Raw genomic sequence first — 27,903 nt, forward strand, 5'->3', positions numbered from 1 at the left:
AAAAGAAGCCCAGTAGACTCCAGGATATTTAATCTGTACTCATGATCGAATAAATGCAGGATTTCTTAGACCATGAGTAACTAACAAAAAACAAAGAAAACACAACACCCATCGTTCTAATGGGTGCATTCCTCACCCAAAATGAGGATTCTGTACATCTATATGTCCATCCACCACCCTGCTGAGGTGCCATTCATCTTTTCTATAACTAAAACGAAGGCTACTGCAAAAGAATGTACTCCTTCTGATCAAATGCAAGGATTACAGCACATTACAAAACACAATTAAATATGTATCACACAACCTTTAAGACATACAACCCACTCGGAGCGTTCTCCAACAAGAAAAATGAAAGAAGAGGGCCCCCTACAGAGAACGAAGGCCCCGTCCCATCACCAGAGCACAATGGTGGAAGAGCCATCAGCAAGGATATAAAAGATAGTGATCCCAAATTTACAGGATAACAGGTAAGGGAAAAGAAAAAACTCCCAAGCTCCAGTGCTCAACATGCCCTTATCAGGATCAAAGACAACAACACATAATCAGGAGTAAAAGCACAAGGGAACAAAATTCAGGATTTACGACGAATTGCGAGATTATAAACCATCCACGGAATTAGGGAAGGCCGAAGCCATGACCGATTGTCGAGGAACATCCAGGAATCATCCAGAATTTCACCAAAGTCTCCATCATGCTGTCACCCCAGAGTCCAGACAAGCAGGAGCCCAGGCCCAGCAGGTGGGGAATGTCCACCATGTCAGGCCATCTCCTATCCCTCTCGACAAACACTGAGGTCCAGACAATGCAAGACCAGTGACTGGGGTCTTCAGCCAATCCCAGGCCTCAAAAACCGAATTAAATGTACTTCATCAAATTCAAAGCACCCAGCCCTCAAATCAAGAACGCGAAAGCATGGCAGCCAATTCTCCAAAATCAGCCAGGAATCTCTTCCTCTTCCCGGGGGGGAGGGGGGGGGCTAGCTAACTGACAGTCCTCATCCAGCCATGTTCCCTTGGCTTAAATAGGATGCTCAATACGCCATGCAGCAGGATTTCCAAGGATTGAAGGTGAGCCTTCACTGAGGAAACCTCCTCCTCGACTGAAAGAATTATCATCTCCACATTGTTCATTCTCTGTGGGATATCTCGCAGTTCATCATGCTGAACACTCATAAGCTGTGCCAGGAAGCATAAAAACGGTCTTCATATTGGTGCCAATCGTGCCTCTGCTCACTAACAACGCCGCCCACTGTGAATCAGGCCCCAGCCAAACCAGCTCCCACCGCATCTCACAAACATGGATTTCTTTGACTTAATTTGGCCCGCAGTCAAAAACGTTAACCAGAATTTTCCCAAAACATTGCACAGATTATATCTGTATCAAAATCAACTCATTACAGGTTATGCATTAGGATAAAGGGAAGGTTTAAAAAGATGAACGGTGCCAGAGCTCAAGAAAACACAGTCACTCCCGCCCTCACACCACGTGACCCACCACCCCCCCCCCCCTTCCCAGTAACTAGGTATTTTCAACAAAACGAGAGCAATTCTTGATTCGGGAGGAATGAAGAGATAAATGATTTTGCACTCGGAAAGAAATATTTAAATGCCTGTCTGGAACAGAATTTAAATGAGTAGGGCAACATATTTTATTCCCAGATCCTTATGCTTGTATGACACCCCTCTATTAAACTTTAATACCAAATGTAATCACTCAATTTTGAAATGCGATATAGTGGTGAGTTCCAGGGACTTGTTGCAATGCAATAATTCAATTTCTGTGCATGCTTATTCCAACTCTGTCCTGATGTTATTGTAAGGTAAAGAATAATATAGAATCATTGAATCCCTGCAGTGCAGAAGGAGGCCATTTGGCCCATCGAGTCTGCACTGACTCTCTGACAGTGTTTCCTCCCCAGGTCCTCTCCCCATACAGCCCAATGTTGAGACCAATAAGCTACCAAGGATTTCCATAAGAGATTACATTTTCAAACAGGATCTGGAAATTATGAATTTTATGACAAGTTTAAATTTCTGTTGATAAATGGAAAGCATGATTTTATGCTTCTATCTACATATCAAATGCTGGGTAGTGTGACTGATCAATCTAGGACAAACGGGCTCTTGATTTGAATCCCGAGAAGATTCGGCCTTCCGTCTTTCTTGTATTAGTTTGGTTCAATGTTGCATTCTCACCTCCGATACGTAACATCAAGCCCTGTAACCTAGACTGACACTTCAGTGCAGTGCTGAGAGAGTGCTACACTGTTGGACATGCTTCTTTCCAATAGAATCCCTACCGTGCAGAAGCAGGCCATTTGGTCCATCGAGTCTGTACCAACGCTGTGAAAGAGCTCACTTCTTGGCCTTTTGGCTAAGATCAGGTGTGGTCTGCTGATGCTGCACTTGGTAGTGGTCATTGGGTCGCATCATAAGCTTCATATGAAGCAATTTTTAAAAGTGGTATCTCGGCCTTTTGGCTAAGATGCAAATGAGATCAAGCCTTGGAGCAGGAATTCTCCGCCTGCTCCAATCAGCTTGGCTCATGTAGATCAGGCCCAAGACAGGGTAGAGGATTGCATGCCCTGTCTTGTCAGCCTGGATCGGAAATGTCTCAACTTGTTGAGACTCTGAATTGGACTTGATTTGATTGAATTGGAAAAGTATAAAAACAAAAAAAAAGAGCACCTTAGTAAGAGTTTTAACAACACCAGGTTAAAGTCCAACAGGTTTATTTGGTAGCAAATACCATTAGCTTTCGGAGCGCTGCTCCTTCGTCAGATGGAGTGGAAATCTGCTCTCAAACAGGGCACGGAGACACAAAATCAAGTTACAGAATACTGATTAGAATGCGAATCCCTACAGCCAACCAGATCTTAAAGATACAGACAACGTGAGTGGAGGGAGCATTAAGCATAGGCTAAAGAGATGTGTATTGTCTCCAGACAGGACAGCCAGCAAGTCCAGGAGGCAAGCTGTGGGGGTTACTGATAATGTGACATAAATCCAACATCCCGGTTTAGGCCGTCCTCAAGTGTGCGGAATTTGATTTTGTGTCTCCGTGCCCTGTTTGAGAGCAGATTTCCACTCCATCTGACGAAGGAGCAGCGCTCCGAAAGCTAATGGTATTTGCTACCAAATAAACCTGCTGGACTTTAACCTGGTGTTGTTAAAACTCTTACTGTGTTCATCCCAGTCCAACGCCGGCATCTCCACATAATTAGCACCTTACCCAGGTCCACCTCTCCACCCTATCCCCATAACCCCACACATTTACCACGGCTAATCCACCTAACCTATACATCCTTGGATACTAAGGGGCAATTTAGCATGGTCAATCCACCTAACCTACACATCTTTGGACTGAGGGAGGAAACCCACACAGATCCAGGAAGAACATGGGCATCGCTGGGGGCCAGTATTTATTGCCCATCCCAAGTTGTACATGTTCAGAAGGCAGTTGAGAGTCAGCCACATTGCTGTGACTCTACTTCAGACTATGGAACTCAGGCAAGTATCTCTCTGAAACCACGTTCTTTGTGTTAATTAGTGTCTATCAGAAAAAAGAGACAGAACACCTTGTTGGGCTGAGTCTGGCAGCTCCTAATATTAATCACTAGATATAGACACCATAAACAGAAATATATTCAATACTGCTTCTCAAACATTTAATCATTTTTGAAGGAATCACTGTGAAATCATTTCTGTCTCACTCAAAGAAAATGAATGGGGCTCATCTGAACAAAGGCATTAAGAAATCTTACCTCCAACCAGAAAGTAGGAACCAGTGAACAGTAACATGTAGAGACCATTCGCCAAAGAGCTGATCAGTCCACAGATACCTCCAAGAACAAGAAGAACCAGACTCAGAGGGAGCAAAATGACAAACACCTTCTGCATAACTGAAAAGAGAGAAATAGCTGTAAGGTGCTAGTTAGTTGCTCCGTTAGGAGAGGTTGGAAACTCAGGGAACTTGGGCCAAAGCATCGATTATCTAACAGAACCGGTGGTATAAATACATCTTATAAATCTGACACAATAACGGGTAGAACATTAAGTCCACCTCCGATGGCAGCCAGTGCTCTCAGAGTCTGATTCTATTTTATTTCTGCACTGGGCTTTGTTCCTACACTTTTCCTAGCTGCTTTTCTTTATCATATGAGTTAGAATGGATCAAGATTGTCCCAAGCTATGAAAAGAAGGGATTGTAACCGAGGAACATGATTGAATTCAGTATTTTCAGTGTATGTGACAGAATGATTTGAAATGTTGTACAAATCAAGTTGTGAAAGACAAGATATTTACCTTGGCACAATACAGGAAAAAAGTGGCAACACAGGTGGCCATGATAATTAAGAAAGCCGATGGCATGGTTGCCCTCATCAGCCGGGGCATTGAGTACAAGAGATGGGAAATTATATTGCAGCTATATACAACCTTGGTTAGGCCGCATTTGGAGTATTGCGTGCAGTTTTGGTCACCACACTATCAGAAGAATGTGGAAGCTTTGGAGAGAGTGCAAAGAAGCTTCACCAGGATGTTGTCTGGCCTCAAGGGTGTTGGCCAAGAGCAGAGTCATAGAGTCATAGAGGTTTACAGCATGGAAACAGGTCCTTCGGCCCAACTTGTCCATGCTGCCCTTTTTTTTAAACCCCTAAGCTAATCCCAATTGCCCACATTTGACCCATATCCCTCTTTACCCATCTTACCCATGTAACTGTCTAAATGCTTTTTAAAAAACAAAATTGTATCTGCCTCTACTACTACCTCTGGCAGCTTGTTCCAAACACTCACCACCCTTTGTGTGAAAAAGTTCCCCCTCTGGACACTTTTGTATCTCTCCCCTCTCACCTTAAACCTATGCCCTCTAGTTTTAGACTCCCCTACCTTTGGGAAAAGATATTGACTATTTAGTTGATCTGTGCCCCTCATTATTTTATAGACCTCTATAAGACCACCCCTCAGCCTTCTACGCTCCAGGGAAAAAAGTCCCAGTCTATCCAGCCTCTCCTTATAACTCAAACCATCAAATCCCGGTAGCATTCCAGTAAATCTTTTCTGCATTCTTTCTAGTTTAATAATATCCTTTCTATAACAGGGTGACCAGAAGAGAGGTTGAATAAATTAGGATTGTTTTCACTGGAAAGACGGAGGCTGAGGGGAGACCTGATAGAGGTCTACAAGATTATGAGAGGTATAGACAGGGTGGCTAGTCAGAGGCTTTTCCAAGGGTGGAAGTGTCAATTACAAGGGGGCACAGGTTCAAGGTGAGAGGGGGAAAATTTAAGGGAGATGTACAGGGGAAACTTTTCATGCAGAGAGTGGTGGGTGCCTAAAACGCGCTGCCAGAGGAGATGGTGGAAGCAGGCACATTTGCAACATTTAAGAGGCACTTGGATGGTCCATGAATAGAGAGGAATAGAGGGATATAGACCGAGTAAGGACAGAAGGTTTTTTTTGTTTAGTTTAGTTAGGGCAGCATGATCGGCACAGGCTTGAAGGGCCAAAGGGCCTGTTCCTGTGCTTTTCTATGTTCTTTGAAACTGACTGTTGCCTTGTGATTTTCAAATAATACTTTTATGAGAAAATGCACTCTTGTTTCTAGTTTTCGACGCGAAGTATAGGAACAGCACAAAACAAGTTGCAGAAAAATAAAACATCATTCTAAAAGTCAAAATTGAGTTTTGTTTTGCACAGATATGCTACCCAATGAGAGGTGTGTATGCACGGTGACACAGCGGTTAGCACTGCTGCCTCACAGCACCAGGGAACCTGGTTCAATTCTAGCCTTGGGTGACTGTCTGTCTGGAGTTTGCATGTTCTCCCCGTGCCTGCATGGGTTTCCTCCGGGTGCTCCGGTTTCCTTCCACAGTCCAAAGATATGCAGGTTAGATGGATTCATTGCCACGGAAGGTTGTGGAAGCCAGGTGATTGAGTGTATTTAAGACAGAGATGGATAGGTTCTTGATTGGTAAGGGGATCAAAGGTTCTGGGAAAAAGGTGGGAGAATGGGGTTGAGAAACCTATCAGCGATGATCGAACGGTGGAGCAAACTTGATGGGCCGAATGGCCTAATTCTGCTCCTATACCTTATATCTTATGGATTGGTCAAGCGAAATTGCACCTTAATGTGTAAGGATGAGTAGGTTAGATGGATTAGCCTTGGGAAATGTGTGGGGTTACAGGGATAGGGTGGGGACAGGGCCTGGGCCTGGGTAAGATACTCTGTCAGAGAGTTAGTGCAGACTCCATGGGCTAAATATCATAGGGATACTATGATATTCTATGATATATAATGTTGCTTACTGGTTCAGATTTGGCCTATTTCTCACAAAGTCGACAGTAATTTGTGGCACTCTTGCTGTAGGATATCAGAGTTACAACTTGCTGGATGTTAGGGACGTGCTCGGCGGGAAGTTGAACTCCCCACGTCTCTGGCCTGAACAATCTAAGCTAGGATGCTGCCTAGTGGAGACTAGACAATGAGAAGGGAGACTTGGAAAGAACATCATCCTGGCCAATATTAAATTAAACACGTTAATGATTGGACTAAAATGAGGATGAGAAGAATTTCATTCACAGACCCTAAGTGGCAATAGAGCTGGCCATAATGTCTGACCTCATCATTCTGTGGAGATGCCGGTGTTGGACTGGGGTGGGCACAGTAAGAAGTCTCGCAACACCAGGTTAAAGTCCAACAGGTTTATTTGGTAGCACAAGCTTTCGGAGCATTGCTCCTTCAAACAGCCCACTCACCTGATGAAGGAGCAGTGCTCTGAAAGCTCGCGCTACCAAATAAATCTGTTGGACTTTAACCTGATGTTGTGAGACTTCTTACTGTGCTCATCATTCTAAAACAGAAAATGCTGGAAAGAGGAAAAATATTACATTTTAAGGAGTGACATTTCACCAGAGACATGGTTCTAAAGGCAGCTACAACTGATTGGGGAACTAATATTCTCACACTGATAACAAAGCAGATGGAAGCTCTCAATTTAATCCCTGGTCTGTGCAGGAACCAGATTGGTCTGCGTTTCATTATCACATTCTCAGAACATACAGGGAGGAAATTGAATTTTGGTAATGGCGAGATTTTCTGCATTCCAGCCTTCAGTTGTTGTTTAGAAACACTTTTTTCAACAATCACGGGGCAGGAATTGTACTCCTGATACAGTCCTCAGCGCTATATGTGTACGCAGCTTCTCCAGATGTTGTTTTTGATGGTTATTTAGTTATGTCCGGGGCCTCTCAATAGCCTCAGTAGAGCTAGGAAACTAACAAAATGAGATCCATTTTAGAACATGATTCCGATCTTTCATCCGAGGCTGTCGTTATTCCAAGCTGAATATTTGACATGACTCTGGGAATTATTAAGGTGAGACTACATGAGTTACCTCTTGAGAAATGGATTCATAGAAGAAAGTCTGGGAAAATTGCTCAACACTAACATAGCAGAGATCGGAGCTTCTGACCTTTGATTTGATGCGTTCTTGGAACAGGAGATGAAAAGGCAGAAAATTGCTACAGAAATTGCCAATGTTGTTTATATTCTATGATGTGGAGATACCGGTGTTGGACTGGGGTAAACACAGTAAGAAGTCTCACAACACCAGGTTAAAGTCCAACAGATTTATTTGGTAGCACAAGCCACAAGCTTTTGGAGCGCTGCCCCTTCATCAGGTGAGTGGGCGGGAAGTTAACCCGCTCACTTGATGAAGGAGCAGCGCTCCAAAAGCTTGTGGCTTGTGCTACCAAATAAACCTGTTGGACTTTAACCTGGTGTTGTGAGACTTCGTACTGTGTTTACATTCTAGACATGGGTGGAATAACAGGGGTTAACAGGGCTTTAATAATTTTGCGGGTGAGTAAGGAACCTCTAATTTTGCCATTTAAGATTAAAGAATAACAGTTGATTTAAATGTAAACATGTAAAGCCATTGCAAACCAATTGTTTTTACAAAATATAACAGGCACGGTGGCACAGTGGTTAGCACTGCTGCCTCACAGCGCCAGGACCCGGGTTTGACTCCTGGCTTGGGTCACTGTGCGGAGTCTGCACATTCTCCCCGTGAATGTATGGGTTTCTTCCGGGTGCTCCAGTTTCCTCTCACAGTCCAAATATGTGTAGGTTAGGGGGATTAGCGGGGTAAATAAGTGGGGTTACGGGGATAGGCGGTTAATGGGTCTGGGTAAGATGCTCTGTCAGAGGGTCAGTGTAGACTCGATGGACTGAATGGCCTCTTTCTGCACTATAGGGATTCCACAATTCTATGATCATATTGCAGTGAAGTGTCAATGTCAACTTACTGCCCCTATTTTAATTGACTGCCTACAACAGCTATGTTCGCAGTAACAACTTAATTTTGCTCCAATCCCTAGACTTTTCTCACAGGAACAAACAGTAACAATAATGCAGGATCAGCCTTCTTAAAATGTATATACGTTTTGAATTTAAATAGCATAGTATTTGATTTAATAGGCATCCATTGATAAGGCTCTGGAGTCTGCTGCAACAAGGTACAAAGGAATAATCTGTGCTGAGTTGTCCATTGATTTTGCATCCATCACGTCAGGTATTCAGTAATTGCTGTGCCACAAGGCTGCTTTGTCTAGTCAAATATCTTTAAACACATTCAAGAGTGTCTATGAACTAATATGAATCCTTGAACACAGGTATCCTGGATGGCATTTGTTCTGAGACTAACCTGGGAATGAAAGTTTATTCAATATCAGCTCTTAGAAGTTCAACTGAACTTGGAATGCCATCAATTATTAATGATGTGGAGATGCCAGCGTTGGACTGGGGTAAGCACAGTAAGAAGTCTCACAACACCAGGTTAAAGTCCAATAGGACTTCATCACCTGATGAAGGAGCAGCACTCCGAAAGCTTGTCATTCCAAATATACCTGTTAGATTTTAACCTGGTGTTGCAAGACTTCTTACTGTATCAATTATTAAAGTTGGGGAAGAGATTGTCAAATTCATAGACAGGAATGTGACAAATGATTGGTGAGAGTATGGTGGATTTATATACAAGTAATAACTGTCGATTTTGGGATAATATTATAGCAGCCTCATAGACTCATTGAATCCCTACAGTGCAGATGAGGCCATTCGGCCCATCGAGTCTGCACCAACTCTCTGACAGACTAACCTCCTGCCGTCCCCCCGGCCTTTCCTTGTAACCCCACACATTTACCATGGTCAATCCACCTAACCTACACATCTTTGGAGTGTGGGAGGAAATCGGAGAACCCAGAGGAAACCCACACAGACACGGAGAGAACGTGCAAACTGTGCCACATATTTGGTCTAAATAATTTAATTATTTATTCTTTTCTCCCAATTTGTTCCACACAATAAGAAATTAACATTAGAACAATCAGCTATTGTGATTTTAATCCAATAAGAGAGATAAACAATGGAACATAGAGACAGGAGGAGGCCAGTCAGCCACTCAACAACCACTCGAGAAGATCATGATTGGTCTTCATCCCAACTCCATCCACCAGCCTTGGTTGCATGTCCCTTAACACCTTGGCTAGTAAAGAACTATCAATTCCTGATTCTAAATTATTTATCAAGCCACTACCTACTGCTTTGGTAGGATTATTTTCCACATTTCTCATACCCCTTGCATGGAGAAGACCTTTCCTAACTTCCCTCTTGAACACCCTGGCTCTGATTTGAAGGTGCTGTCTTCTGGTCCTAGACTCCTCCCCTAACAGGAAAATAGGAAATATTATCAATTTCCTTCAAACCCTAAAAAACCTCAATCAATTCATCCCTTAATCTTCTATATTCCAGGGAATACAGGCCTTGTTTAAAGAATGAAATCACGGGAAAGTGTAATTGTTAATATTAATGGTAAGATGATCACCTCAGTCACACAACCTATTTTTGTTGGTCCCTGATGTCAATCTTGGTAAATTTGGCATATTCATAATAATTGGTGATCGTGGCACTGCCGATATTTAACTGTACATAATAAGTCTACTTTAGTTGGTTATAGTGATAAGGAAAGTGTGTTCACCTTTGGGTAGGAGCTTGCAGATAATGTACTTGTCATAAAGGAGGGCTTGTTAACTCTCTGGCAGCCAGTGAATCCTGCTGGCAGGGGATTCCAAATGTTTTGAAAAACAGCCCTTACTACAATGGCATTGCTACCTAACGAGTGGATGCCCCACAGCAGCTCGTCAGCGCAATGCCAGACAACCCAGAGGCCAACCTGGCCAGGGAGAAACTGGGACATGGCCATGGGGTGATTGTAGGGATGGTAGCCTGGATCGGCAACAACCCACAATACTCTTGCTGTGCCCAAAGACGTGTGGTTCCCTTCCAACCCAGCAGGAATCACTTGCTTCACTATTTGGTTCAAAGAGGATAAACTTAATATAGAACATAGAACAGCACAGCACAGGAACAGGCCCTCCAGCCCATGATATCGTGCTGAACATGACACCAAATTAAATTAAACCCTTCTGCCTGCCCTTGGTCCATATCCCTCTATTCCTTGTGTATTCATATGCTTATCTAAAAGCCCCTTTATCACCCCTATCCTATCTGCCTCCACCACCACCCCTGGCAGCGTGTTCCAGACACCTACCACTCTCTGTGTAAAACCTTGCTCCTCACATCTCCTTTGAACTTTCCCCCTCTCACCTTAAGTGCATGCCCCGTAGTATTAGACATTTCAACTCTGGGAAAAGGATTCTGACTGTCAACCTTATCTGTGCTTCTCATAATACATGATATGGAGATGCCGGCGTTGGACTGAAGTGGGCACAGTAAGAAGTCTCACAACACCAGGTTAAACCAGGTGGGTTGACTCACCTGATGAAGGAGCAGCGCTCCGAAAACTCGTGATACCAAATAAACCTGTTGGATTTCAACCAGGTGTTATGAGACCTGTTACTGTTTTATAATACATGATACATCATGAAATATAACAAACGTCATGTACTCTCCACCCTGCTGTCCATCAAACTTCTGTTGGGTCCTTTGTAGATCAGAGTGATATCTGAGCTTAAATTCATGATCTGTGGGGGCTGGACAACTTTCCCTGGACAGGCTCTCTGGAGTTTGTACACCACTGGATGGGAGGAAAACAAATCAGGATGGATTCGGAGAGGTTGGTGCACTTCTGGAAGAAAGAAATCCAAGGGAGTTCTGAAGCAGAGTGCCCCATGGATTTCTTCTTCTTTTCCTCTGTGAATTTGCTTTCAGTAGCATGGGAACAAAGTAACGACTCAGGGAAAGGTGATGTCAGATGGGATTCTGCCAACCTCTGTCTGCTGTCCTGTAACATGATTAGCTCTTTGTCACATGCCTGTGTGTAGATTCCATTTAATGTTAGTTGTTTATCTGATGAGGTTGTGAGGGCTTGAACTATTCACTTTGCACAGGAATAAGGTGGCTTGACATCATCCTTTGGGCTGTCTCCATCTGTTGTGTCCTTGTCATTCTCTGAATTGTTCTGTATATGATCAGACATTATTTGGAGGTCAGAATAAAGTCCATGACTTATTCAGAAGCCAGAAGAATCGACAATTCTTGGGTTATTTATTCATTCATGGGACATGGGTATTGCTGGCTGGCCTGCATTTATTGCTCATCCCTAATTGCCCTTGTTCAGAGGGCAGTTGCGAATCAACCACATTGCTGTGGCCCTGGAGTCACATGTAGACCAGACCAGGTAAGGAAGGCAGATTTCCTTCCCTAAAGGACATTAGTGAACCAAATGGGTTTTTTCGACAATCGGCAATGGTTTCATAGAACATAGAACAGTACAGCACAGAACAGACCCTTCGGCCCACGATGTTGTGCCGAGCTTTATCTGAAACCAAGATCAAGCTATCCCACTCCCTATCATCCTGGTGTGCTCCATGTGCCTATCCAATAACCGCTTAAATGTTCCTAAAATGTCTGACTCCACTATCACTGCAGGCAGTCCATTCCACACCCCAACCACTCTCTGCGTAATGAACCTACCTCTGATATCCTTCCTATATCTCCCACCACGAACCCTATAGTTATGCCCCCTTGTAATAGCTCCATCCACCCGAGGAAATAGTCTTTGAACGTTCACTCTATCTAACCCCTTCATCATTTTATAAACCTCTATTAAGTCTCCCCTCAGCCTCCTCCGCTCAAGAGAGAACAGCCCTAGCTCCCTCAACCTTTCCTCATAAGACCTACCCTCCAAACCAGGTAGCATCCTGGTAAATCTCCTCTGCACTCTTTCCAGCACTTCCACATCCTTCTTATAGTGAGGTGACCAGAACTGCACACAATATTCCAAATGTGGTCTCACCAAGGTCCTGTACAGTTGCAGCATAACGGCTCTTAAACTCCAACCCCCTGTTAATAAAAGCTAACACACTATAGGCCTTCTTCACAGCTCTATCCACTTGAGTGGCAACCTTCATGGTCATCAGTAGATTCTTAATTCCGGATATTTTTTATTGAATTCAAATTACACCATCTGCGGGATTCAAACCCAGGTCCCCAGAACATAAGCTGAGTTTCTGGATGAATAGTCTAGCGATAATACCACTAGGCCATCGCCTCCCTAGGGGCAGGAGTTTACTGTACTGATAGTTCCACTAGGAGAATGGAGGGAATTGACCAGATCAGCGACGTTAACTGGAATGTTTATCTTCAGAGGTGGAGGTTTGTGGTTGGCCTGCCTCCTGAAAACCATCTTTGAAATATTTCTCCATCTCTTGTTCTGTCTCTTTCCACATTTCTTCACACTGCCCAAGAATCTGTCTCTCTCTCGGTCTTCATTTTCTTCCCATCTCTCTTTTCCACATCTCTATTTTTTTTTTGCACAAATGATTAACCTCACAATCTCCCTCTTTCCATATGGAACCAGAGATCCATTGAAAAGGAACGGTGCAGAAAGAGGCCATTCAGCCCATCGTGCCGGTGCCGGCTAAAATGGAGAAATAAAGGAAACTAGCTGCTCATTTTAATCCCGTATTCCAGCACTGTTACAGCTCCGGTTACGGATCTACGTACCTTTTCTTAGTTTCCTAGGGGAATTTCACAATAACTTCATTGCAGTGTTAATGTAAGTCTACTTGTGACTAATAAAAAATAAATAAATACCTTTTCAATGAGTTCAGCGTTTGGAGACTCAACCACCAACTTAGGCAGTGAATTCCAGATGCCCACCCCCCCCGGGTGAAAACATGTCCCCTCTAATCCTTCCACCAATAACCTTAAATCTACTCACCTCTCACCCCTCTCTCCAACACGATGACACAGTGGTTAGCAATATTGCCGCACAGTGCCAGGGACCTGGGTTCAATTCCGACCTCGGGTCACTGTCTGTGTGGAGTTTGCACCTTCTCCCCGTGTCCGCCTGGGTTTCCTCTGGGTGCTCCGGTTTCCTCCCACAGTTCAAAAGACGTGCTGGTTAGGTGCATTGGCCATGCTAAATTCTCCCTCAATGTACCTGAACAGGTGCCGGAGTGTGGTGACTAGGGGATTTTCACAGTAACTTCATTGCAGTGTTAATGTGAGCTTACTTGTGACCAATAAATACATTTTAAAAAACAAAAGGGGGAGGATATGACTAAATGGATTACTTCCAGGAAATGAGTGGTACAAATACAAATCTCTGCAACATAAATACACTGTAGTATTTTGGGCAGACCACAAGCAATCCCTTAAATATCTCATCATTTCTCTTACCCTGATTATGGAACTATCCATTTCCTAGTAGGACTTTATCCTGTCTAAAAATGTGCCTTGGGTTTTTGTTCCATCACATCTGCTGGCAATCTGCTGCACAATTTCAATTCCATCATTCACGATGAAGATACTCAGACAAACACAGGAACTGCTGGCATTTACAGAAAAAAATACCAGGACTCACACAGAATATACTATAACTCACGCAGAAAATACTGGGACTCACACAGAAAATACAGGGACTCACACAGAATATACTATAACTCACGCAGAAAATACTGGGACTCACACAGAATATACTATAACTCACGCAGAAAATACAGGGACTCACACAGAATATACTATAACTCATGCAGAAAATACAGGGACTCACACAGAATATACTATAACTCACACAGAAAATACAGGGACTCACACAGAAAATACCGGGACTCGCACAGAATATACTATAACTTACACAGTAAGTGACGCTGTGTTTCAGGTACGTTCTGACTCTCTTCCCCAAAGGGGTCTATTAAAGCAATGCAAGCATTTTTACCTGGAAATAAAATAAAAATGAAACATCATATTTTATACATCTGACCCTAAATATTCTTTAAATATCGGTAGTAAAGAGTAGTGAATTTCAAACAACCTTCATATCGGTTTAATGTACATTAATAATTTCATGCTCCATTTTAACTTTTATATTTCAGATTTATAATGTTTAAGCTATAAAATTAGGGGACTGATAATAAAAGGCCGGGGGGTGGGAATCGTGTGATTTACAGACATCCTGATTTAACACAGCTAAATCACAAGATGCAGTGTCACAGTGCTGCAATTCTGCAACAAGCGGCTCACCTCCAGACTCCACAAAGTCTCTAAAATGTCTACAAGGCACGAGTCAGGATGGAATATTCTTCACTTGCCTGGTAGTGTGCAATGGCAACAACACTGTCCAGGACAAAGCAGTCTGCTTGATGAATATCCCATCAAGCTCCGTAAACTCTGTTATGAATATGAGGTTTTATATGATGGTTAAGTTTTCATAATGTGGAGATACCGGTGTTGGATTGGGGGGGGCACAGTAGGAAGTCTCACAACACCAGGTTAAAGTCCCAACAGGTTTATTTGGAGGAGACAGTGGCGTAGTGGTATTGTCACTGGACTACTAGTCAAAGACTCAGGGTAATGTTTTGGGGACCCGGGTTCGAATCCCACCATGGCAGCTGGCAAAATTTGAATTCAATAAAAAAATCTGGAATTAAAAGTCTAACGATGACCATGAAAGCATTGTTAATTGCTTTGGGTGGCACGGTGGCATGGTGGTTAGCACTGCTGCCTCACAGCGCCAGGGACCCGGGTTCGATTCCCGGCTTGGGTCACTGTCTGTGTGGAGTTTGCTCCCTGTGTCTGCGTGGGTTTCCTCCGGGTGCTCCGGTTTCCTCCCACAGTCCAAAGATGTGGGGTTAGGTTGATTGGCCATGTTAACGGGAGGTTACGGGAATAGGGCCTGGTTGGTGCAGACTCAATAGGCCAAATGGCCTCCTTCTGCTCTGTAGGGATTCTATGAGATTTGGAATCACAAGCTTTTGGAGCACTGCTCCGGAGACTCCTGTCATCATAGTTTGTGAGGAATTATTTCCTTTCTTTCTGCTCCTTTTCATCATCTTCCTTTTTATCATCAGATCCTCCTTACTGTGATAGATCTGCAGGAAACAATGGCGTAAGAGTGGGTGAGTTTACCATCCTCACATTCAAGGAGACAGAGACGAATTTAGAAATTCCTGGCTGCATGCTGCTTCACGGGGAAACCAGGGTGACTGCAGCTGTAAACCTGCAACCTCCCAACCAACTCTCCATGGGTAGAATGGAGTGACTTCTTAGCAAGTCTTTGGCCTACTTATCAAAGTGGGGGGCAGCTTTCCAATTCTCTGGTCCCCTGTCTTTCATGTGTATCATGGTCAGGTTTTGCCTGTACGATCAAAGGAATTAAGGGAGGGCCATCAATTGTGAGAGATCTCCCACATCATATCAGGTGTATTAGATCCCATTAACATAAAGAATGGGCTAAGTTCTGTCGGAAACTAAGTGCCGTTAGGGGAACCTTTGACAAAGGGTCATCTGGACTTGAAGCGTCAGCTCTTTTCTCTCCTTACGGATGCTGCCAGACCTGCTGAGATTTTCCAGCATTTTCTCTTTTGGTTTCAGATTCCAGCATCTGCAGTAATTTGCTTTTATGCCGTTAGGGGAAATAGTGTCACACCCCGCACGGACCCAAGTAAGTGACCCCTTAACCACAGCACAGTGTGACAGTTAATCATTTTAACAGTGTGGAGGAAAGGGACAGCAGCCTGGGTGTTGCATTCTCTGACCTTGCCAGGTCACTGAACAAGTTATTGGATCAGATCCACTTCTCGCTACACGCTACATCAGATATTTTTTGTGTCATGGCACCAGGCAATCATTCTATTCTTTGCAGCATCACACGCAGGAACATCTGATCCTGGGTCTCGTTCAAATCACGTGTTTTCCCTCTCTGCCTCCTTGCAATGAAGTCCTTTTTTATGCTTGTTTCCAGCTCACCACTTGAAGACGTGGTTGAAAGGAATACAAGGACACACAGGCTCCTTCACTGCAGCTACTGAACAGCAAAGCTAATCAACACTCTTGCATTTATTCACTGTTCCACCCAGTCTGTTGCGGCAGCCACTCTTGGCTTTAGTGAAGGCTGCAAAAGTACCCAATGGCAGGTCACTTCCATTTCACACGGGGCTTAATTGGTTGAATCGCCAGTAATTATTTAGATGAATTGACTCCAGAATCTATAGTGAGGCAGCTACAGTAACGGTATTAATAGATATGAAACAAAGGTGGGTAAATGGAGTCAAGGTACAAATCAGCCATGATCTAACTGTGATGTGGAGATGTCGGCGTTGGACTGGCTGGGCACAGTAAGAAGTCTGATAACACCAGGTTTAACCTGGTGTTGTGAGACTTCTTACTATGATCTAGTCTTATGACAGAACTGGCTCAAGGAATTGAGCAGTGCACTCCTGTTCCTATGGACTGCGTCAATGGATAGAAATCCAATCTCAAGGACAGACAGATCTTAAGGTTGTGAATATTTTAATGTTCTCTTCATTCTTCTGGCTATTTTATTCTCTCAGTCACCCTCAGCTAACTGTCTTCATCTGGCATCCAAGCCCATATACTTAAAGCAGGTTTAATGGATGCTGTTCACAAAGGGGATCCTGGTCAATTCTTTGTGCAACTGCTGAGACAAATCGGAATCTCTGTACTGCCTTCAGCCAAGACAAGGTCAGCTAATTGATCAGTCTGAACTCAGATCAAACTGGAATCCTTCTGAAATAACTCCTGAGAGGCCGGTGTCCCTTCATTTATTTACAACTCAACTCAATTCCACTCCCAAGAGTGTTTCAAGTATAAAGTCAGAATCCAGAGTGTCAGTAGCCTCAATATGTACACACAGGATTGGGCAGGCAATCATTACCAATTTTTGGCCAATCAAATCGACTAACTCAAATTAATGAGGGGATAAATTAAAAGGGGCAGCTCCCAAAAGGAAGGGAACCGCCTGAAATCAAAGACAAAGTAGAAAGGAAACTTAAAACATCCAATCAAAATGTGATTAAAGGAGTCAATAATGCGCCCCAGTCCCTGCGGTGCCCAACGGGCACAGAAGGCGTTAATGATGCCCTCAGACATTACACGGTCCCTCTCCAGGGTCACCTGGTCACGAATGTAGCTGCAGAAGAGGGGGAGACAGTCGGGTCAGACGACCCCCTCGGTCGCCCGCTGCCTGGACTTGTAGATGGCAAGCGCAGGCAATCATTACCTCAACCAGGGAGCTCATAATGCAAGAGATCCACCTCATGGGCCTCGTTGAGTTCATTACACCTTCCAATGTGCTTACTGCTTTAGCCAGTGGAGGGACTTGAGGGGGGGGGAGCAGGTGGAGCTGGATTAAAACGTCAATATTGAGATACTGGAATGATATCTGACCAACTACAATTATATCAAGTTACAACAAGGCAGATCAATGAGACAGTCACTGCAGTGTCATTGACTCAAGAAGAGGAAATAAATTCTGAGATATCGTTAGTGTCTTATTATCAGCAGGAAATAATTTATGATGTCTGATTTAAGTTCATATTTTTTATCACTGCGGTTCCTACCACTGTGTCGGTGTTTGTAACATATTTACGCTTTAAATGTTAGCTTATATTCCTCTGAAGGTTTGTGACTTACGATTGTCAGATAAATTACAAGTACAATGTTACCAATATATTCGATTAAGGTTAAATGCTGTCAGAATAAGCACCTTATCCAAAATTTGTTTGTGGTGTTCTGCCTCGTAGATCCCGGCAATAAAAGCAGTTTGCATGGTACCTTGAGGCGAACCTATCTCAGAAATAAATTAAGCCATAAAATATTTAATCATTTTTCACCTCAGTAAACCTCCAAGAAAGCTGGGTTTAATAAAATCTCACAGGAAACAGAGATGACCTAACAGAAAAGGAAGTATGTGATCCACATTTAAAAATATTTTGTTTTTCACCTAGTGAAATTACAGGGATTATAAATGGTATCAATTAATATATGTTTTTCTTTACTGATTTTCTCCCAGGAAGGCAATGACACCTGGCTGAGGTACTGTTCATGGAGGGTCCACTGTATAGTCTCTCAGTATCTCCATATGTGAAATTAAATAGTGAGTGTAGAGGGGAAATCTGACTGGAGGGCGTCACCTCCAAGCCCAGGCCTGCTTTTTACATACACAAGTCCCGACTTTATTTTTATTTAAACAATTCATCCAACTACATTACAATCCAAATACATTATAGTTTCGCAATAATAAATTATTAAAACAACAAGCTGATATAATCACAATGTCAACAGCAAACATACCCTCCTTAATACAACAGCAAACAGCCTCCCTTCCAATGCAAATGGAATCCATTCTAAGATAAGTTATCTGTCACCTTCCGGGGTTTCACTTTCCACTGTTTAGCCTTCCAGGATCACACCTTCCAGGATCACACCTTCCAGGATCATAACTTCCAGGATCACACCTTCCAGGATCACACCTTCCAGGATCACACCTTCCAGGATCATAACTTCCAGGATCACACCTTCCAGGATCATACCTTTCCAGGATCTCGCCTTCCAGGATCTCGCCTTCCAGGATCACACCTTCCAGGATCATAACTTCCAGGATCATACCTTTCCGGGATCTCGCCTTCCAGGATCATAACTTCCAGGATCATACCTTTCCAGGATCACGCCTTCCAGGATCATAACTTCCAGGATCACACCTTCCAGGATCATACCTTTCCAGGATCTCGCCTTCCAGGATCTCGCCTTCCAGGATCACACCTTCCAGGATCATAACTTCCAGGATCATACCTTTCCGGGATCTCGCCTTCCAGGATCTCGCCTTCCCGGGTTTTGCCTTCTCGGGTTTCACCTTCCGGGATCACGCCTTCCAGGATCATTCCAGGGGCGGCACGGTAGCACAGTGGTTAGCACTGCTGCTTCACAGCGCCAGGGACCTGGGTTCGATTCCCGGCTCGGGTCACTGTCTGTGTGGAGTTTGCACATTCTCCTCGTGTCTGCGTGGGTTTCCTCCGGGTGCTCCGGTTTCCTCCCACAGTCCAAAGATGTGCTGGTTAGGTTGATTGGCCATGCTAAAATTGCCCCTTAGTGTCCTGAGATGCGTAGATTAGAGGGACTAGCGGGTAAATATGTAGGGATAAGGGGATAGGGCCTGGGTGGGATTGTGGTCGGTGCAGACTCGAAGGGCCAGATGGCCTCTTTCTGCACTGTAGGGTTTCTATGATTCTATGATCACGTCTTCCCGGGATGACACCTTCTGGGGTTTCGCCTTCCCGGGTTTCACCTTCAGGGATTACAACTTCCTGGGTTTCGCCTTCCAGCGTTTCGCCTTCCAGGGTTTAGCTTTCCAGGATTACACCTTCTGGGATCTCACCGTCCAGGATCTCGCCTTCCAGGATCTCGCCTTCCAGGATCATGCCTTCCAAGATCTCACCTTCCAGGATCTCACCTTCCAGTGTTTAGCCTTCCAGGATCTCGCCTTCCAGTGTTTAGCCTTCCAGGATCACGCCTTCCAGGATCACGTCTTCCAAGTTCTCGTCTTCCAGGATCTCGCCTTCCAAGATCACGCTTTGCGGGTTTCACCTTCCAAGGTTTAGCTTTCCAGGATTACACCTTCTGGGATCTCACCGTCCAGGATCTCGCCTTCCAGGATCTCACCTTGCGGGTTTCGCCTTCCGGGGTTTCGCCTTCCAGGATTACGCCTTCTAGGACATACAAGTCCTAACCAGAAGAGTTTTCACACAAATCCCAACCAGGATAACATTTGTCATGAAAGTACCAACCGGGAGAATAGCTCCACACACCTTCGCTCCCAGCAAGAGTCTATTAACAGCGTGCAGAAGCAAGAAATCTAGCTGATCAAGGGCACTGATACCAATTAGCCTGAACCTTCCCAGCTAATTCACCACTAACTGGAAATCAGGAGCCTCACTGGTGTATACAAGTCAGCTGGATAAACATGGTGAGGTATGAGTACAGTAAGGCTGCATCTGGTTTCAGTGGTATTGAGAGAGGGATCTGGTCTCCAGAGGGTCACTGCTGGACTTTAACCGGTGATAGCCCACAGACAGTGAGTGCAAAGCGCTGCCAGCGCAGTACTGGATTAGAAAAGTCTGCCATAGACTATCGATTCGATTCCTAACTTCTGTCACCAGATCTGTTTTTCTGGAAGCACAGTAAGAAGTTTAACAACACCAGGTTAAAGTCCAACAGGTTTATTTGGTAGCAAAAGGCACACAAGCTTTTGGAGCTCCAAGCCCCTTCTTCAGGTGTGAAGAAGGGGCTTGGAGCTCCGAAAGCTTGTGTGGCTTTTGCTACCAAATAAACCTGTTGGACTTTAACCTGGTGTTGTTAAACTTCTTACTGTGTTTACCCCAGTCCAATGCCGGCATCTCTACATTATTCCTGGAAGCACACAGACCTCGTAGAGACTTTGCTTGTTAGTCTTAATCTTGCAATTCCTGATGGCCGTATCAAAATGTATTGGTTGAGGCCTAAGAACAGGATGCAGGCCCAGCCTCTTTGCTGGAATTGGCACGTGCTGCAGGAAAATTCAAGAAATATACAAATAAATATAAAACACTCTAAAGAACGTTTTTTCACACTCAAAACAAGAATATAAGAGCAAAATATTCTTATAATACATGGCGGCATGGTGGCACAGTGGTTAGCACTGCTGCCTCACAGCGCCAGGAACTCGGGTTCGATTCCCTGCTCGGGTCGCTGTCTGTATGGAGTTTGCACATTCTCCCCGTGTCTGCGTGGGTTTCGTCTGGGTGCCCCAGTTTCCTCCCACTGTCCAAAGATGTGCAGGTTAGGTGGATTGGCCCTGCTAAATTGCCCTTTAGTGTCAGGGAGACTAGCTAGGGTAAATGGGTGAGGTTATGGGGATAGGGCCTGGGTGGGATTGTGGTCGATGCAGACTTGATGGGCTGAATGGCCTCCTTCTGCACTGTATTCTATGATGATTTGGAATATGAGAATCTTTTGGGACAGGGAAATAACATTAAACTCAAACAAGCCCAAACATTCAATCCCTCAAAATGTCTTTGTGCCAGAAATGCAAAAATGATTTAAAACTCTCCTTCTTGATGGTTTAATTTCTACCACCTTTCTTCTTGTAAGAAGCCAAAACTATGGTGAGCATTTCTTTTTTTGTTGGTTATGGATCCAGAATCATTCGATCACGGAGTTGAACTCATCCATGCCTCATTCTCGAATTACTTTAAATTGAGTCATGTGACACTGGAAGGTCTGGTGATGCAGAGGGCAGTGCCTTTGAGAACAATCTTGTTACAATAGGATAGGAGAAATAAAGTCTGGCAGAGGCGGGTTCAAGTCCCACTTCAGGACTTGAGGGCCACAGGTCGTGTGTTCATCGTGTGATAAAAACAGGTTGATTATCCGCCTGTAAATCCTTCCGATATGTTGATGATTGCTGGTCAGCCACACTGCAGCAGACAACGGCAAATCACTGCAGTACTTTGCCAAGCATAATCATGGACCAATCCAATGGAAGTCCATGGTCACCAATACCCTCTTAGAGCACGGTCCCTGAAGGAGGAGGATGCTGGGAAAATCCAGCACGTGCTTGGGCACAAACTCACAACTTCAAGTCGTCTACAAGTATACACTTTGACTGTCATTACTGGTTGTAATTTTTGAGACATTTGTATCTTGGTCAGACAGAAGTGTTATTAATTCCTAACAAAAATATTGCATTATGAAAACCCTCAGATTTCACCAGAAGCACAAAACCAGGCTTGTCAACTTTTGAGGTGGGTTAGTGCCTTTGAGAACAATATTGTTACAATGAGATAGAGGAAATAAAGTTTGGTAGAGCCAGGAGGAACCCCATTTACTTAAGTTCTGCTTGGGAATGAATTTGAAATGGAATTAACTCTGTGTCAAAGCAATTCACTAGAATGTCATCGGAACGAAGTACAGCATTTCAGGTATGGGCCTTACACTGAGAATATTGTTGCACAGTAATACTGGTGACCCTCTGACCTGCAGAACAACAACTTGCATTTGTATAGCACCACTAACATAGTAAAATGCAGAGTGTTCACAGGAGTGTTATCAAACAAAATTTGATATGGAGCCACATGAGGGGATAAAGGATAAATGGCCAAAGAGATCGGTTTTAAGGAGTGTCTTAAAGGAGGAAAGGAGAAGTTGCAGCTGGCACTGGTGGAGTGATTAGACTCAGGGATGTACAATAGCCTAGGAGAGGGCAGGAATCTCAAAGGGTTGTAAAGCTGACGGATGTTACGGAAGTCGAGAGGGGGCAAGGTCATGGAGTGATTGAAAATGTACTGAAACAGCCCACAGAAGCACCATGGTAACCTGACAACACCATGTCACTGTGACTTCTGGGAACTTCGATGGATACATTCAAAGGTAAATGTGCAGTCAAGTCGCCATAGTCCCAGATGACCAAAGGCTGCTCTCCCCTTTGTGGGGGAGAGCTGACTGGTGCTGATTTAACCTGAGGATCACAATATAACAATCTGCTTTGGGGAACTTTCCGTGAAAAGCCTCATCAATTGGACTTGGAATGAAATTCTAAAACTGCCAAACCGCACAACCCTGGGGTCTGACCACACTGGTGAGGGGCAAGGTTGAGAAGGCAGGACCTTCATGAATAATCTCAGCCGATACAGGAATTGAACCCACGCTGTTGGCATCGCTCCACGTCCCAAAGCAGCCATCCAGCCAACAGAGCTAAACCGACCCCCAACTAAATACAGAAGTGTACAAACATTGCAAAGTTCACACCTGGGCTGGAATTTTCCGTTCCCATTCATGTCAGCTGGGTTTGGAGAGCAGAGTGGAAACTATCACCAAAAATGCAAAGTTTATATGTTTACTTGATGTCAAGAAATACAGCTAAATCAGATGTCAATAAGTATAAGAAAATAAACTGTTAAAAGACAATGAAGAAATAATTATGCTTCACCAATAGAGCAGAAGTGCACCAATAACTGAGTTCATACTGGCACATGGATGGTTAACCGTCCAAATTTTGGGTGACTTTGATTAGGAATCACAGGATCATAGAATCCCTGCGGTGGAGAAGAAGGCCATTTGGCCCATCGAGTCTGCACCAACTACAATACCACCCAGTCCCTATCCCCGTAACCCCGCATATTTACCCTGCTAATCCCCCTGACACTAAGGGGAAATTTAGCATGGCCAATCAACCTAACCCACACATCTTTGGACTGTGGGAGGAATCCCGAACGCCGGGAGGAAACCCACACAGACACGGGGTGAATGAAAAACTCCACACAGGTAGTGATCCAAGCAGGGAATTGAACGCGGGTCCCTGGCACTGTGAGGCAGCAGTGCTAACCATGCTGTCTAAAAACTAACAATGAATCCTTGTCCTTCATCATGAAGAGCTGTGTTTAGCTGAGCAATTTTTGACTAATAGCTAACTGAATAGGTACGGGAGTACTTTATTACTGGACTACATTTTAAGGCAAACATGTATATTATTTTGCTGATGTTACGCTGTAATGTTGCTTGATACGGTCATCATCGTGCACATGATCATGTACAAATTTAATATGTATTCTCACAGAACATGGTACCGCATGCTAACCTGCGAATGTGATTTGCAAACTGAAAGGTTGAATGCTTTTGGCTTCAGAACATTTGAGGTTTAGTACATTGTAATAAACACAATTAGTATGCTGGTGTTAAAAAAGAAATCGCCCAAAAAAGCATCAAAAAATTCTTTCGATGTCAATCAATTTTCCAAGGAACAGCCAGAGATTTAAATGAGGGATTACAATGTCGTTCGCTGGAATGTTACCGCCCCGCCCACCATGGGATTCGGAGCGAGCGAGGGGCAGACCTTGGAGTGGTCTGTTGACCTTGGATGGAATTTAACGGTTTTGGGACGAGCGAGGCCATAAAATCCCACATTTTTGTGCATGTCCTGGTATATCACATTTTGTTAATTTCTTCATGCCACGAATCTGAAATTGCTTTGTTTCTTTTGATCAGAAATGGGGTATTTTGACATTCACAAATAAAAATGCTATTTACCTGCTGATCGGATGGGTGATTTGAAGTTGTGTATTTGCACAGACACAATTGCGATGTAGCATCTGTCTATGATATAACTGCAAGGTAACACTAAAATAATCTGTTTATCTTGACTTCAAAGAGGAATTGAAGGGTTAAACATAGGAGCTTGCTTTTGTTCAGTAGTTCCGGCCAATTGTGTCGTTTGAATAAATGGAAGGCATGTGTGTGTGGCTCCTTACCTGGGCGATCCTGTTCATTTTGCCATAATACCGAGGGCAGCACAAGAAAATGTAATGATTGAATGAATCAATTTTGCTAGTAATCAAGATGTTATTGTTTTCAAATGGAGAGGATGATTGCATTTATTTAGAAAGGAGTGCTAACTAATGGTAATTGGATAATTGACCCAGTACAGACTTTCCTCGATATTTGTATTATTGTATTAATGTTCACCTAACTTCATGTTTCTATTTGACTATAAATAAATGTATTAGTTGTTTAGCCCTTGAAATCTGATCTGAATGTAATTTCAGGTATTCCTAAGGGAGTGGGATATTGCAGCATTTAACATTTAATTCAGTCTATAGATCACTCTAAGCTAAGTAAAGATAAATGTTAACCCATCAGCTCAAAGCACTGAGCAAGGGCATATTACATAAAAGTAACGCTTTTGAGACCATGGGGACAATGAGCAATTGTTGGAGCTATTGCAGAACCATTCAGAGAAAAAATAGTTCTGTGAAAACCTAAAATTGTAACACTTCAGAAATTAATCTGACCTATGGAGCTTTTTTGCAGCCTGTTCGACTTCATTCTCTCAATGTCTTAATTACAAATCCCATTCAAGCAAAGAGATTTTGAAATTACAAAATGTACCCTAATTCTTTTCAATACCAGTTATTGATCAGAGCTAAAATGGGTGAAAGTCATTTTATCTCTTTGAATCTTGTACATTTTGTCCCGGTGAAAATTGGTATTAACTGTGTGCATTTTGTCCGTGGTTAGTCGGTCACTTTTAGTAAGGGACTAATCCCACTTTTCCACATTCAGTTATTTGAGGAACAGGAACGAATGAAGTAGAAGAGAGCTAGGCCCCTCAAGCCTGCTCCACCATTCAATAAGATCATGGCTGATCATGGTTGAGGTAGTGGCGTCGTGGTATTACCATTGACTAGTAATCTGGAGACCCAGAGCAACAGTAGAATCATAGAATCCCGACAGTTCAGAAGGAAGCTATTCAGCCCATCGAGCCTGCACCAACAACAATCCCATTCAAGATCTTATATATTTCAATCATGTCACCCCTCACTCTTCTAAATGCCAGTGGAAACAAGCCCAGTCTGTTCAACCTTTCCTCACAAGACAACCCACTCATTCCAGGTATCAATCTAGTAAACCTCCTCTGAACCACCTCCAATGTATTTACATCCTTCCTTAAATATGGAGACCAAAACTGCACACAGTATTCAAGATGTGACCTTGTGTTACTGAAGAATAACATCCATACTTTTATGTTCAATTGCTCTCATTATCATAGAATACCTAAATGCTGAAGAAGGCCATTCGACCCATCAAGACTGCACCAACCACAATCCCACCCAGACCTTATCCCCGTAATCCTATGTATTTACCCTGATAATCCCCCTGACACTAAGAGGCAATTTAGCATGGCCAATCAACCTAACCTGCACATCTTTGAAGTGTGGGAGGAAACCTAGAGGAAACACGGGATAGCATCCTATTAAGCTTCTTGAATACTGGCTGTACCTGCATACCAATCTTTTATGACTTCTGCACTAGAACATTTGAAATTCTCCCTTGGGAATAATATTGGGCAAGAGTGAGGGGTGACATGATTGAAATATATAAGATCTTGAATGGGATTGTTGTTGGTGCAGGCTCGATGGGCTGAATAGCTTCCTTCTGAACTGTCGGGATTCTATGATCATGTAAAAGTCTGTTGAGCTCAGGCGGGAATTTCTGGTTTTGGAGCGCGCGCAGCCAGAGAATCCGGTCCCTAGATCCCACTGGACCTCGGGGCTTTGCAACCACAAATGTAACAACTCTGTTGCAATCCCAGACAAGCCCTGTTATTATCCTGGACCAGACCCCGACCCGCAACTTTTTGTTAAGACCCTGTTAGGAACCAATAATACTTTTTTTAAAAGTAGACAACATCTGAGATTCAAGACACTTGCGTGGTGAATAAAGCCACAAGATTCCACGGGTTTCAAACAAATAGAATTAAACTTTACTCGACGAGGTCAGAAAGATGAAACAATCTATAATATCTATCTTGTACACTCACATTTAGGGTTGATATGAGGTACGTGTGAATTAACGGACAAATTGGTACATCACAGAGTCCACAGATTTTTCAGTAACCCATTCAGATGTCAGTAAACATTGTGAGTCAACTAATCTCATTGAATCTCTGTCTCCCTCATGAAGGATTCTCGTCTTCACCTTCAAAGATCTCACCTTAGAATTCTCTCCAAAAGTCGCTCTAACTCGGAAGGCCTCAAACAGCTGACAATAGCTGACCTCACAATGTTTCAATCTCATCTCCCAACACTTCAAAACCCTAGATTGTCGAATCTGCACTCAAATACTAACTCACAAACACAACTTCAGCTTTTTGGCCATGACTGCTCCATAGGGATACCTTCATCTCCCATTTGGAGTAACTAACTTTCTATAATCCCCAGGGATTCACCTGAGCCCTCGTCAATTTCCAAAGCCTCTGCTGAGCGCTCTTTGATTGCCAGGGTTTTTCCTGAACCCTTTGCCTTTTAAACGTCTGCCAACCATAGCCCTTTTCCTGTGTGGAGCCTCTTTTTTCACTCCATTTCCTTCTTGACTGGGACCTCCCCCTGTCCCCTCACCCCTTGGGACCTATGCCTGACCCCTCTCCTTGTCCGCTGCTTGGGACTCATTGGGGAGTCTCTCTGGGTCCCTTCTTCCCATTCCCTGCTCAGAACTCTTCTTTACTATGGTGGCCCACTCCTGGGTCAGGTGACCAGATCTTTGTGCCATTTCTTTTTGCACAGGTGTAATGGGCCCATCCTTGTCTCAAAAAATTATAAAACTGCCACATTGTACATGCACAAAACTCCCAAAGTCTGCCAGGATTTGGAGTTCCCAGCCTTTGTTCTGGAAGAGGTAGGTTTGAATTTCTTGGCAGTGCCTGGTTTTGTAACAATCCTGTTGGGGTCCATTAACAGGGCAGCACGGTAGCACAGCGGTTAGCACTGCTGCTTCACAGCTCCAGGAACCTGGGTTCGATTCCTGGCTCGGGTCACTGTCTCTCCCCGTGTCTGCATGGGTTTCCTCCGGGTGCTCCGGTTTCCTCCCACAGTCCAAAGATGTGCGGGTTAGGTTGATTGGCCATGCTAAGTTGACCCTTAGTGTCCTGAGATGTTTGGGTTAGGGGGATTAGCGGGTAAAATATGTAGGGATTAGGGGTAGGGCCTGGGTGGGATGGTGGTCGGTGCAGATTTGATGGGCCAAATGGCCTCTTCCTGCACTGTAGGGTTTTAT

The 27,903-nt window shown here is 43.8% G+C and overlaps 1 protein-coding gene across 1 annotated transcript in view; it reads right to left on the reverse strand.

The window, feature by feature from the left end:
* tmem235b (transmembrane protein 235b) overlaps positions 1 to 27,903 on the reverse strand; it is a 54,043-nt gene that overhangs the window by 12,035 nt on the left and 14,105 nt on the right. The window contains exons 2-3 of the mRNA XM_078225707.1: positions 14,159 to 14,239; positions 3,764 to 3,901 (exon numbers count right to left, since the gene is read on the reverse strand). Of these exons, the coding sequence (XP_078081833.1) occupies positions 3,764 to 3,901; positions 14,159 to 14,239 (219 nt within the window). The remainder of the gene's footprint in view (positions 1 to 3,763; positions 3,902 to 14,158; positions 14,240 to 27,903) is intronic.

This window comes from Mustelus asterias, chromosome 12 (assembly GCF_964213995.1).
Source record: "Mustelus asterias chromosome 12, sMusAst1.hap1.1, whole genome shotgun sequence".
NCBI lineage: Eukaryota > Metazoa > Chordata > Chondrichthyes > Carcharhiniformes > Triakidae > Mustelus > Mustelus asterias.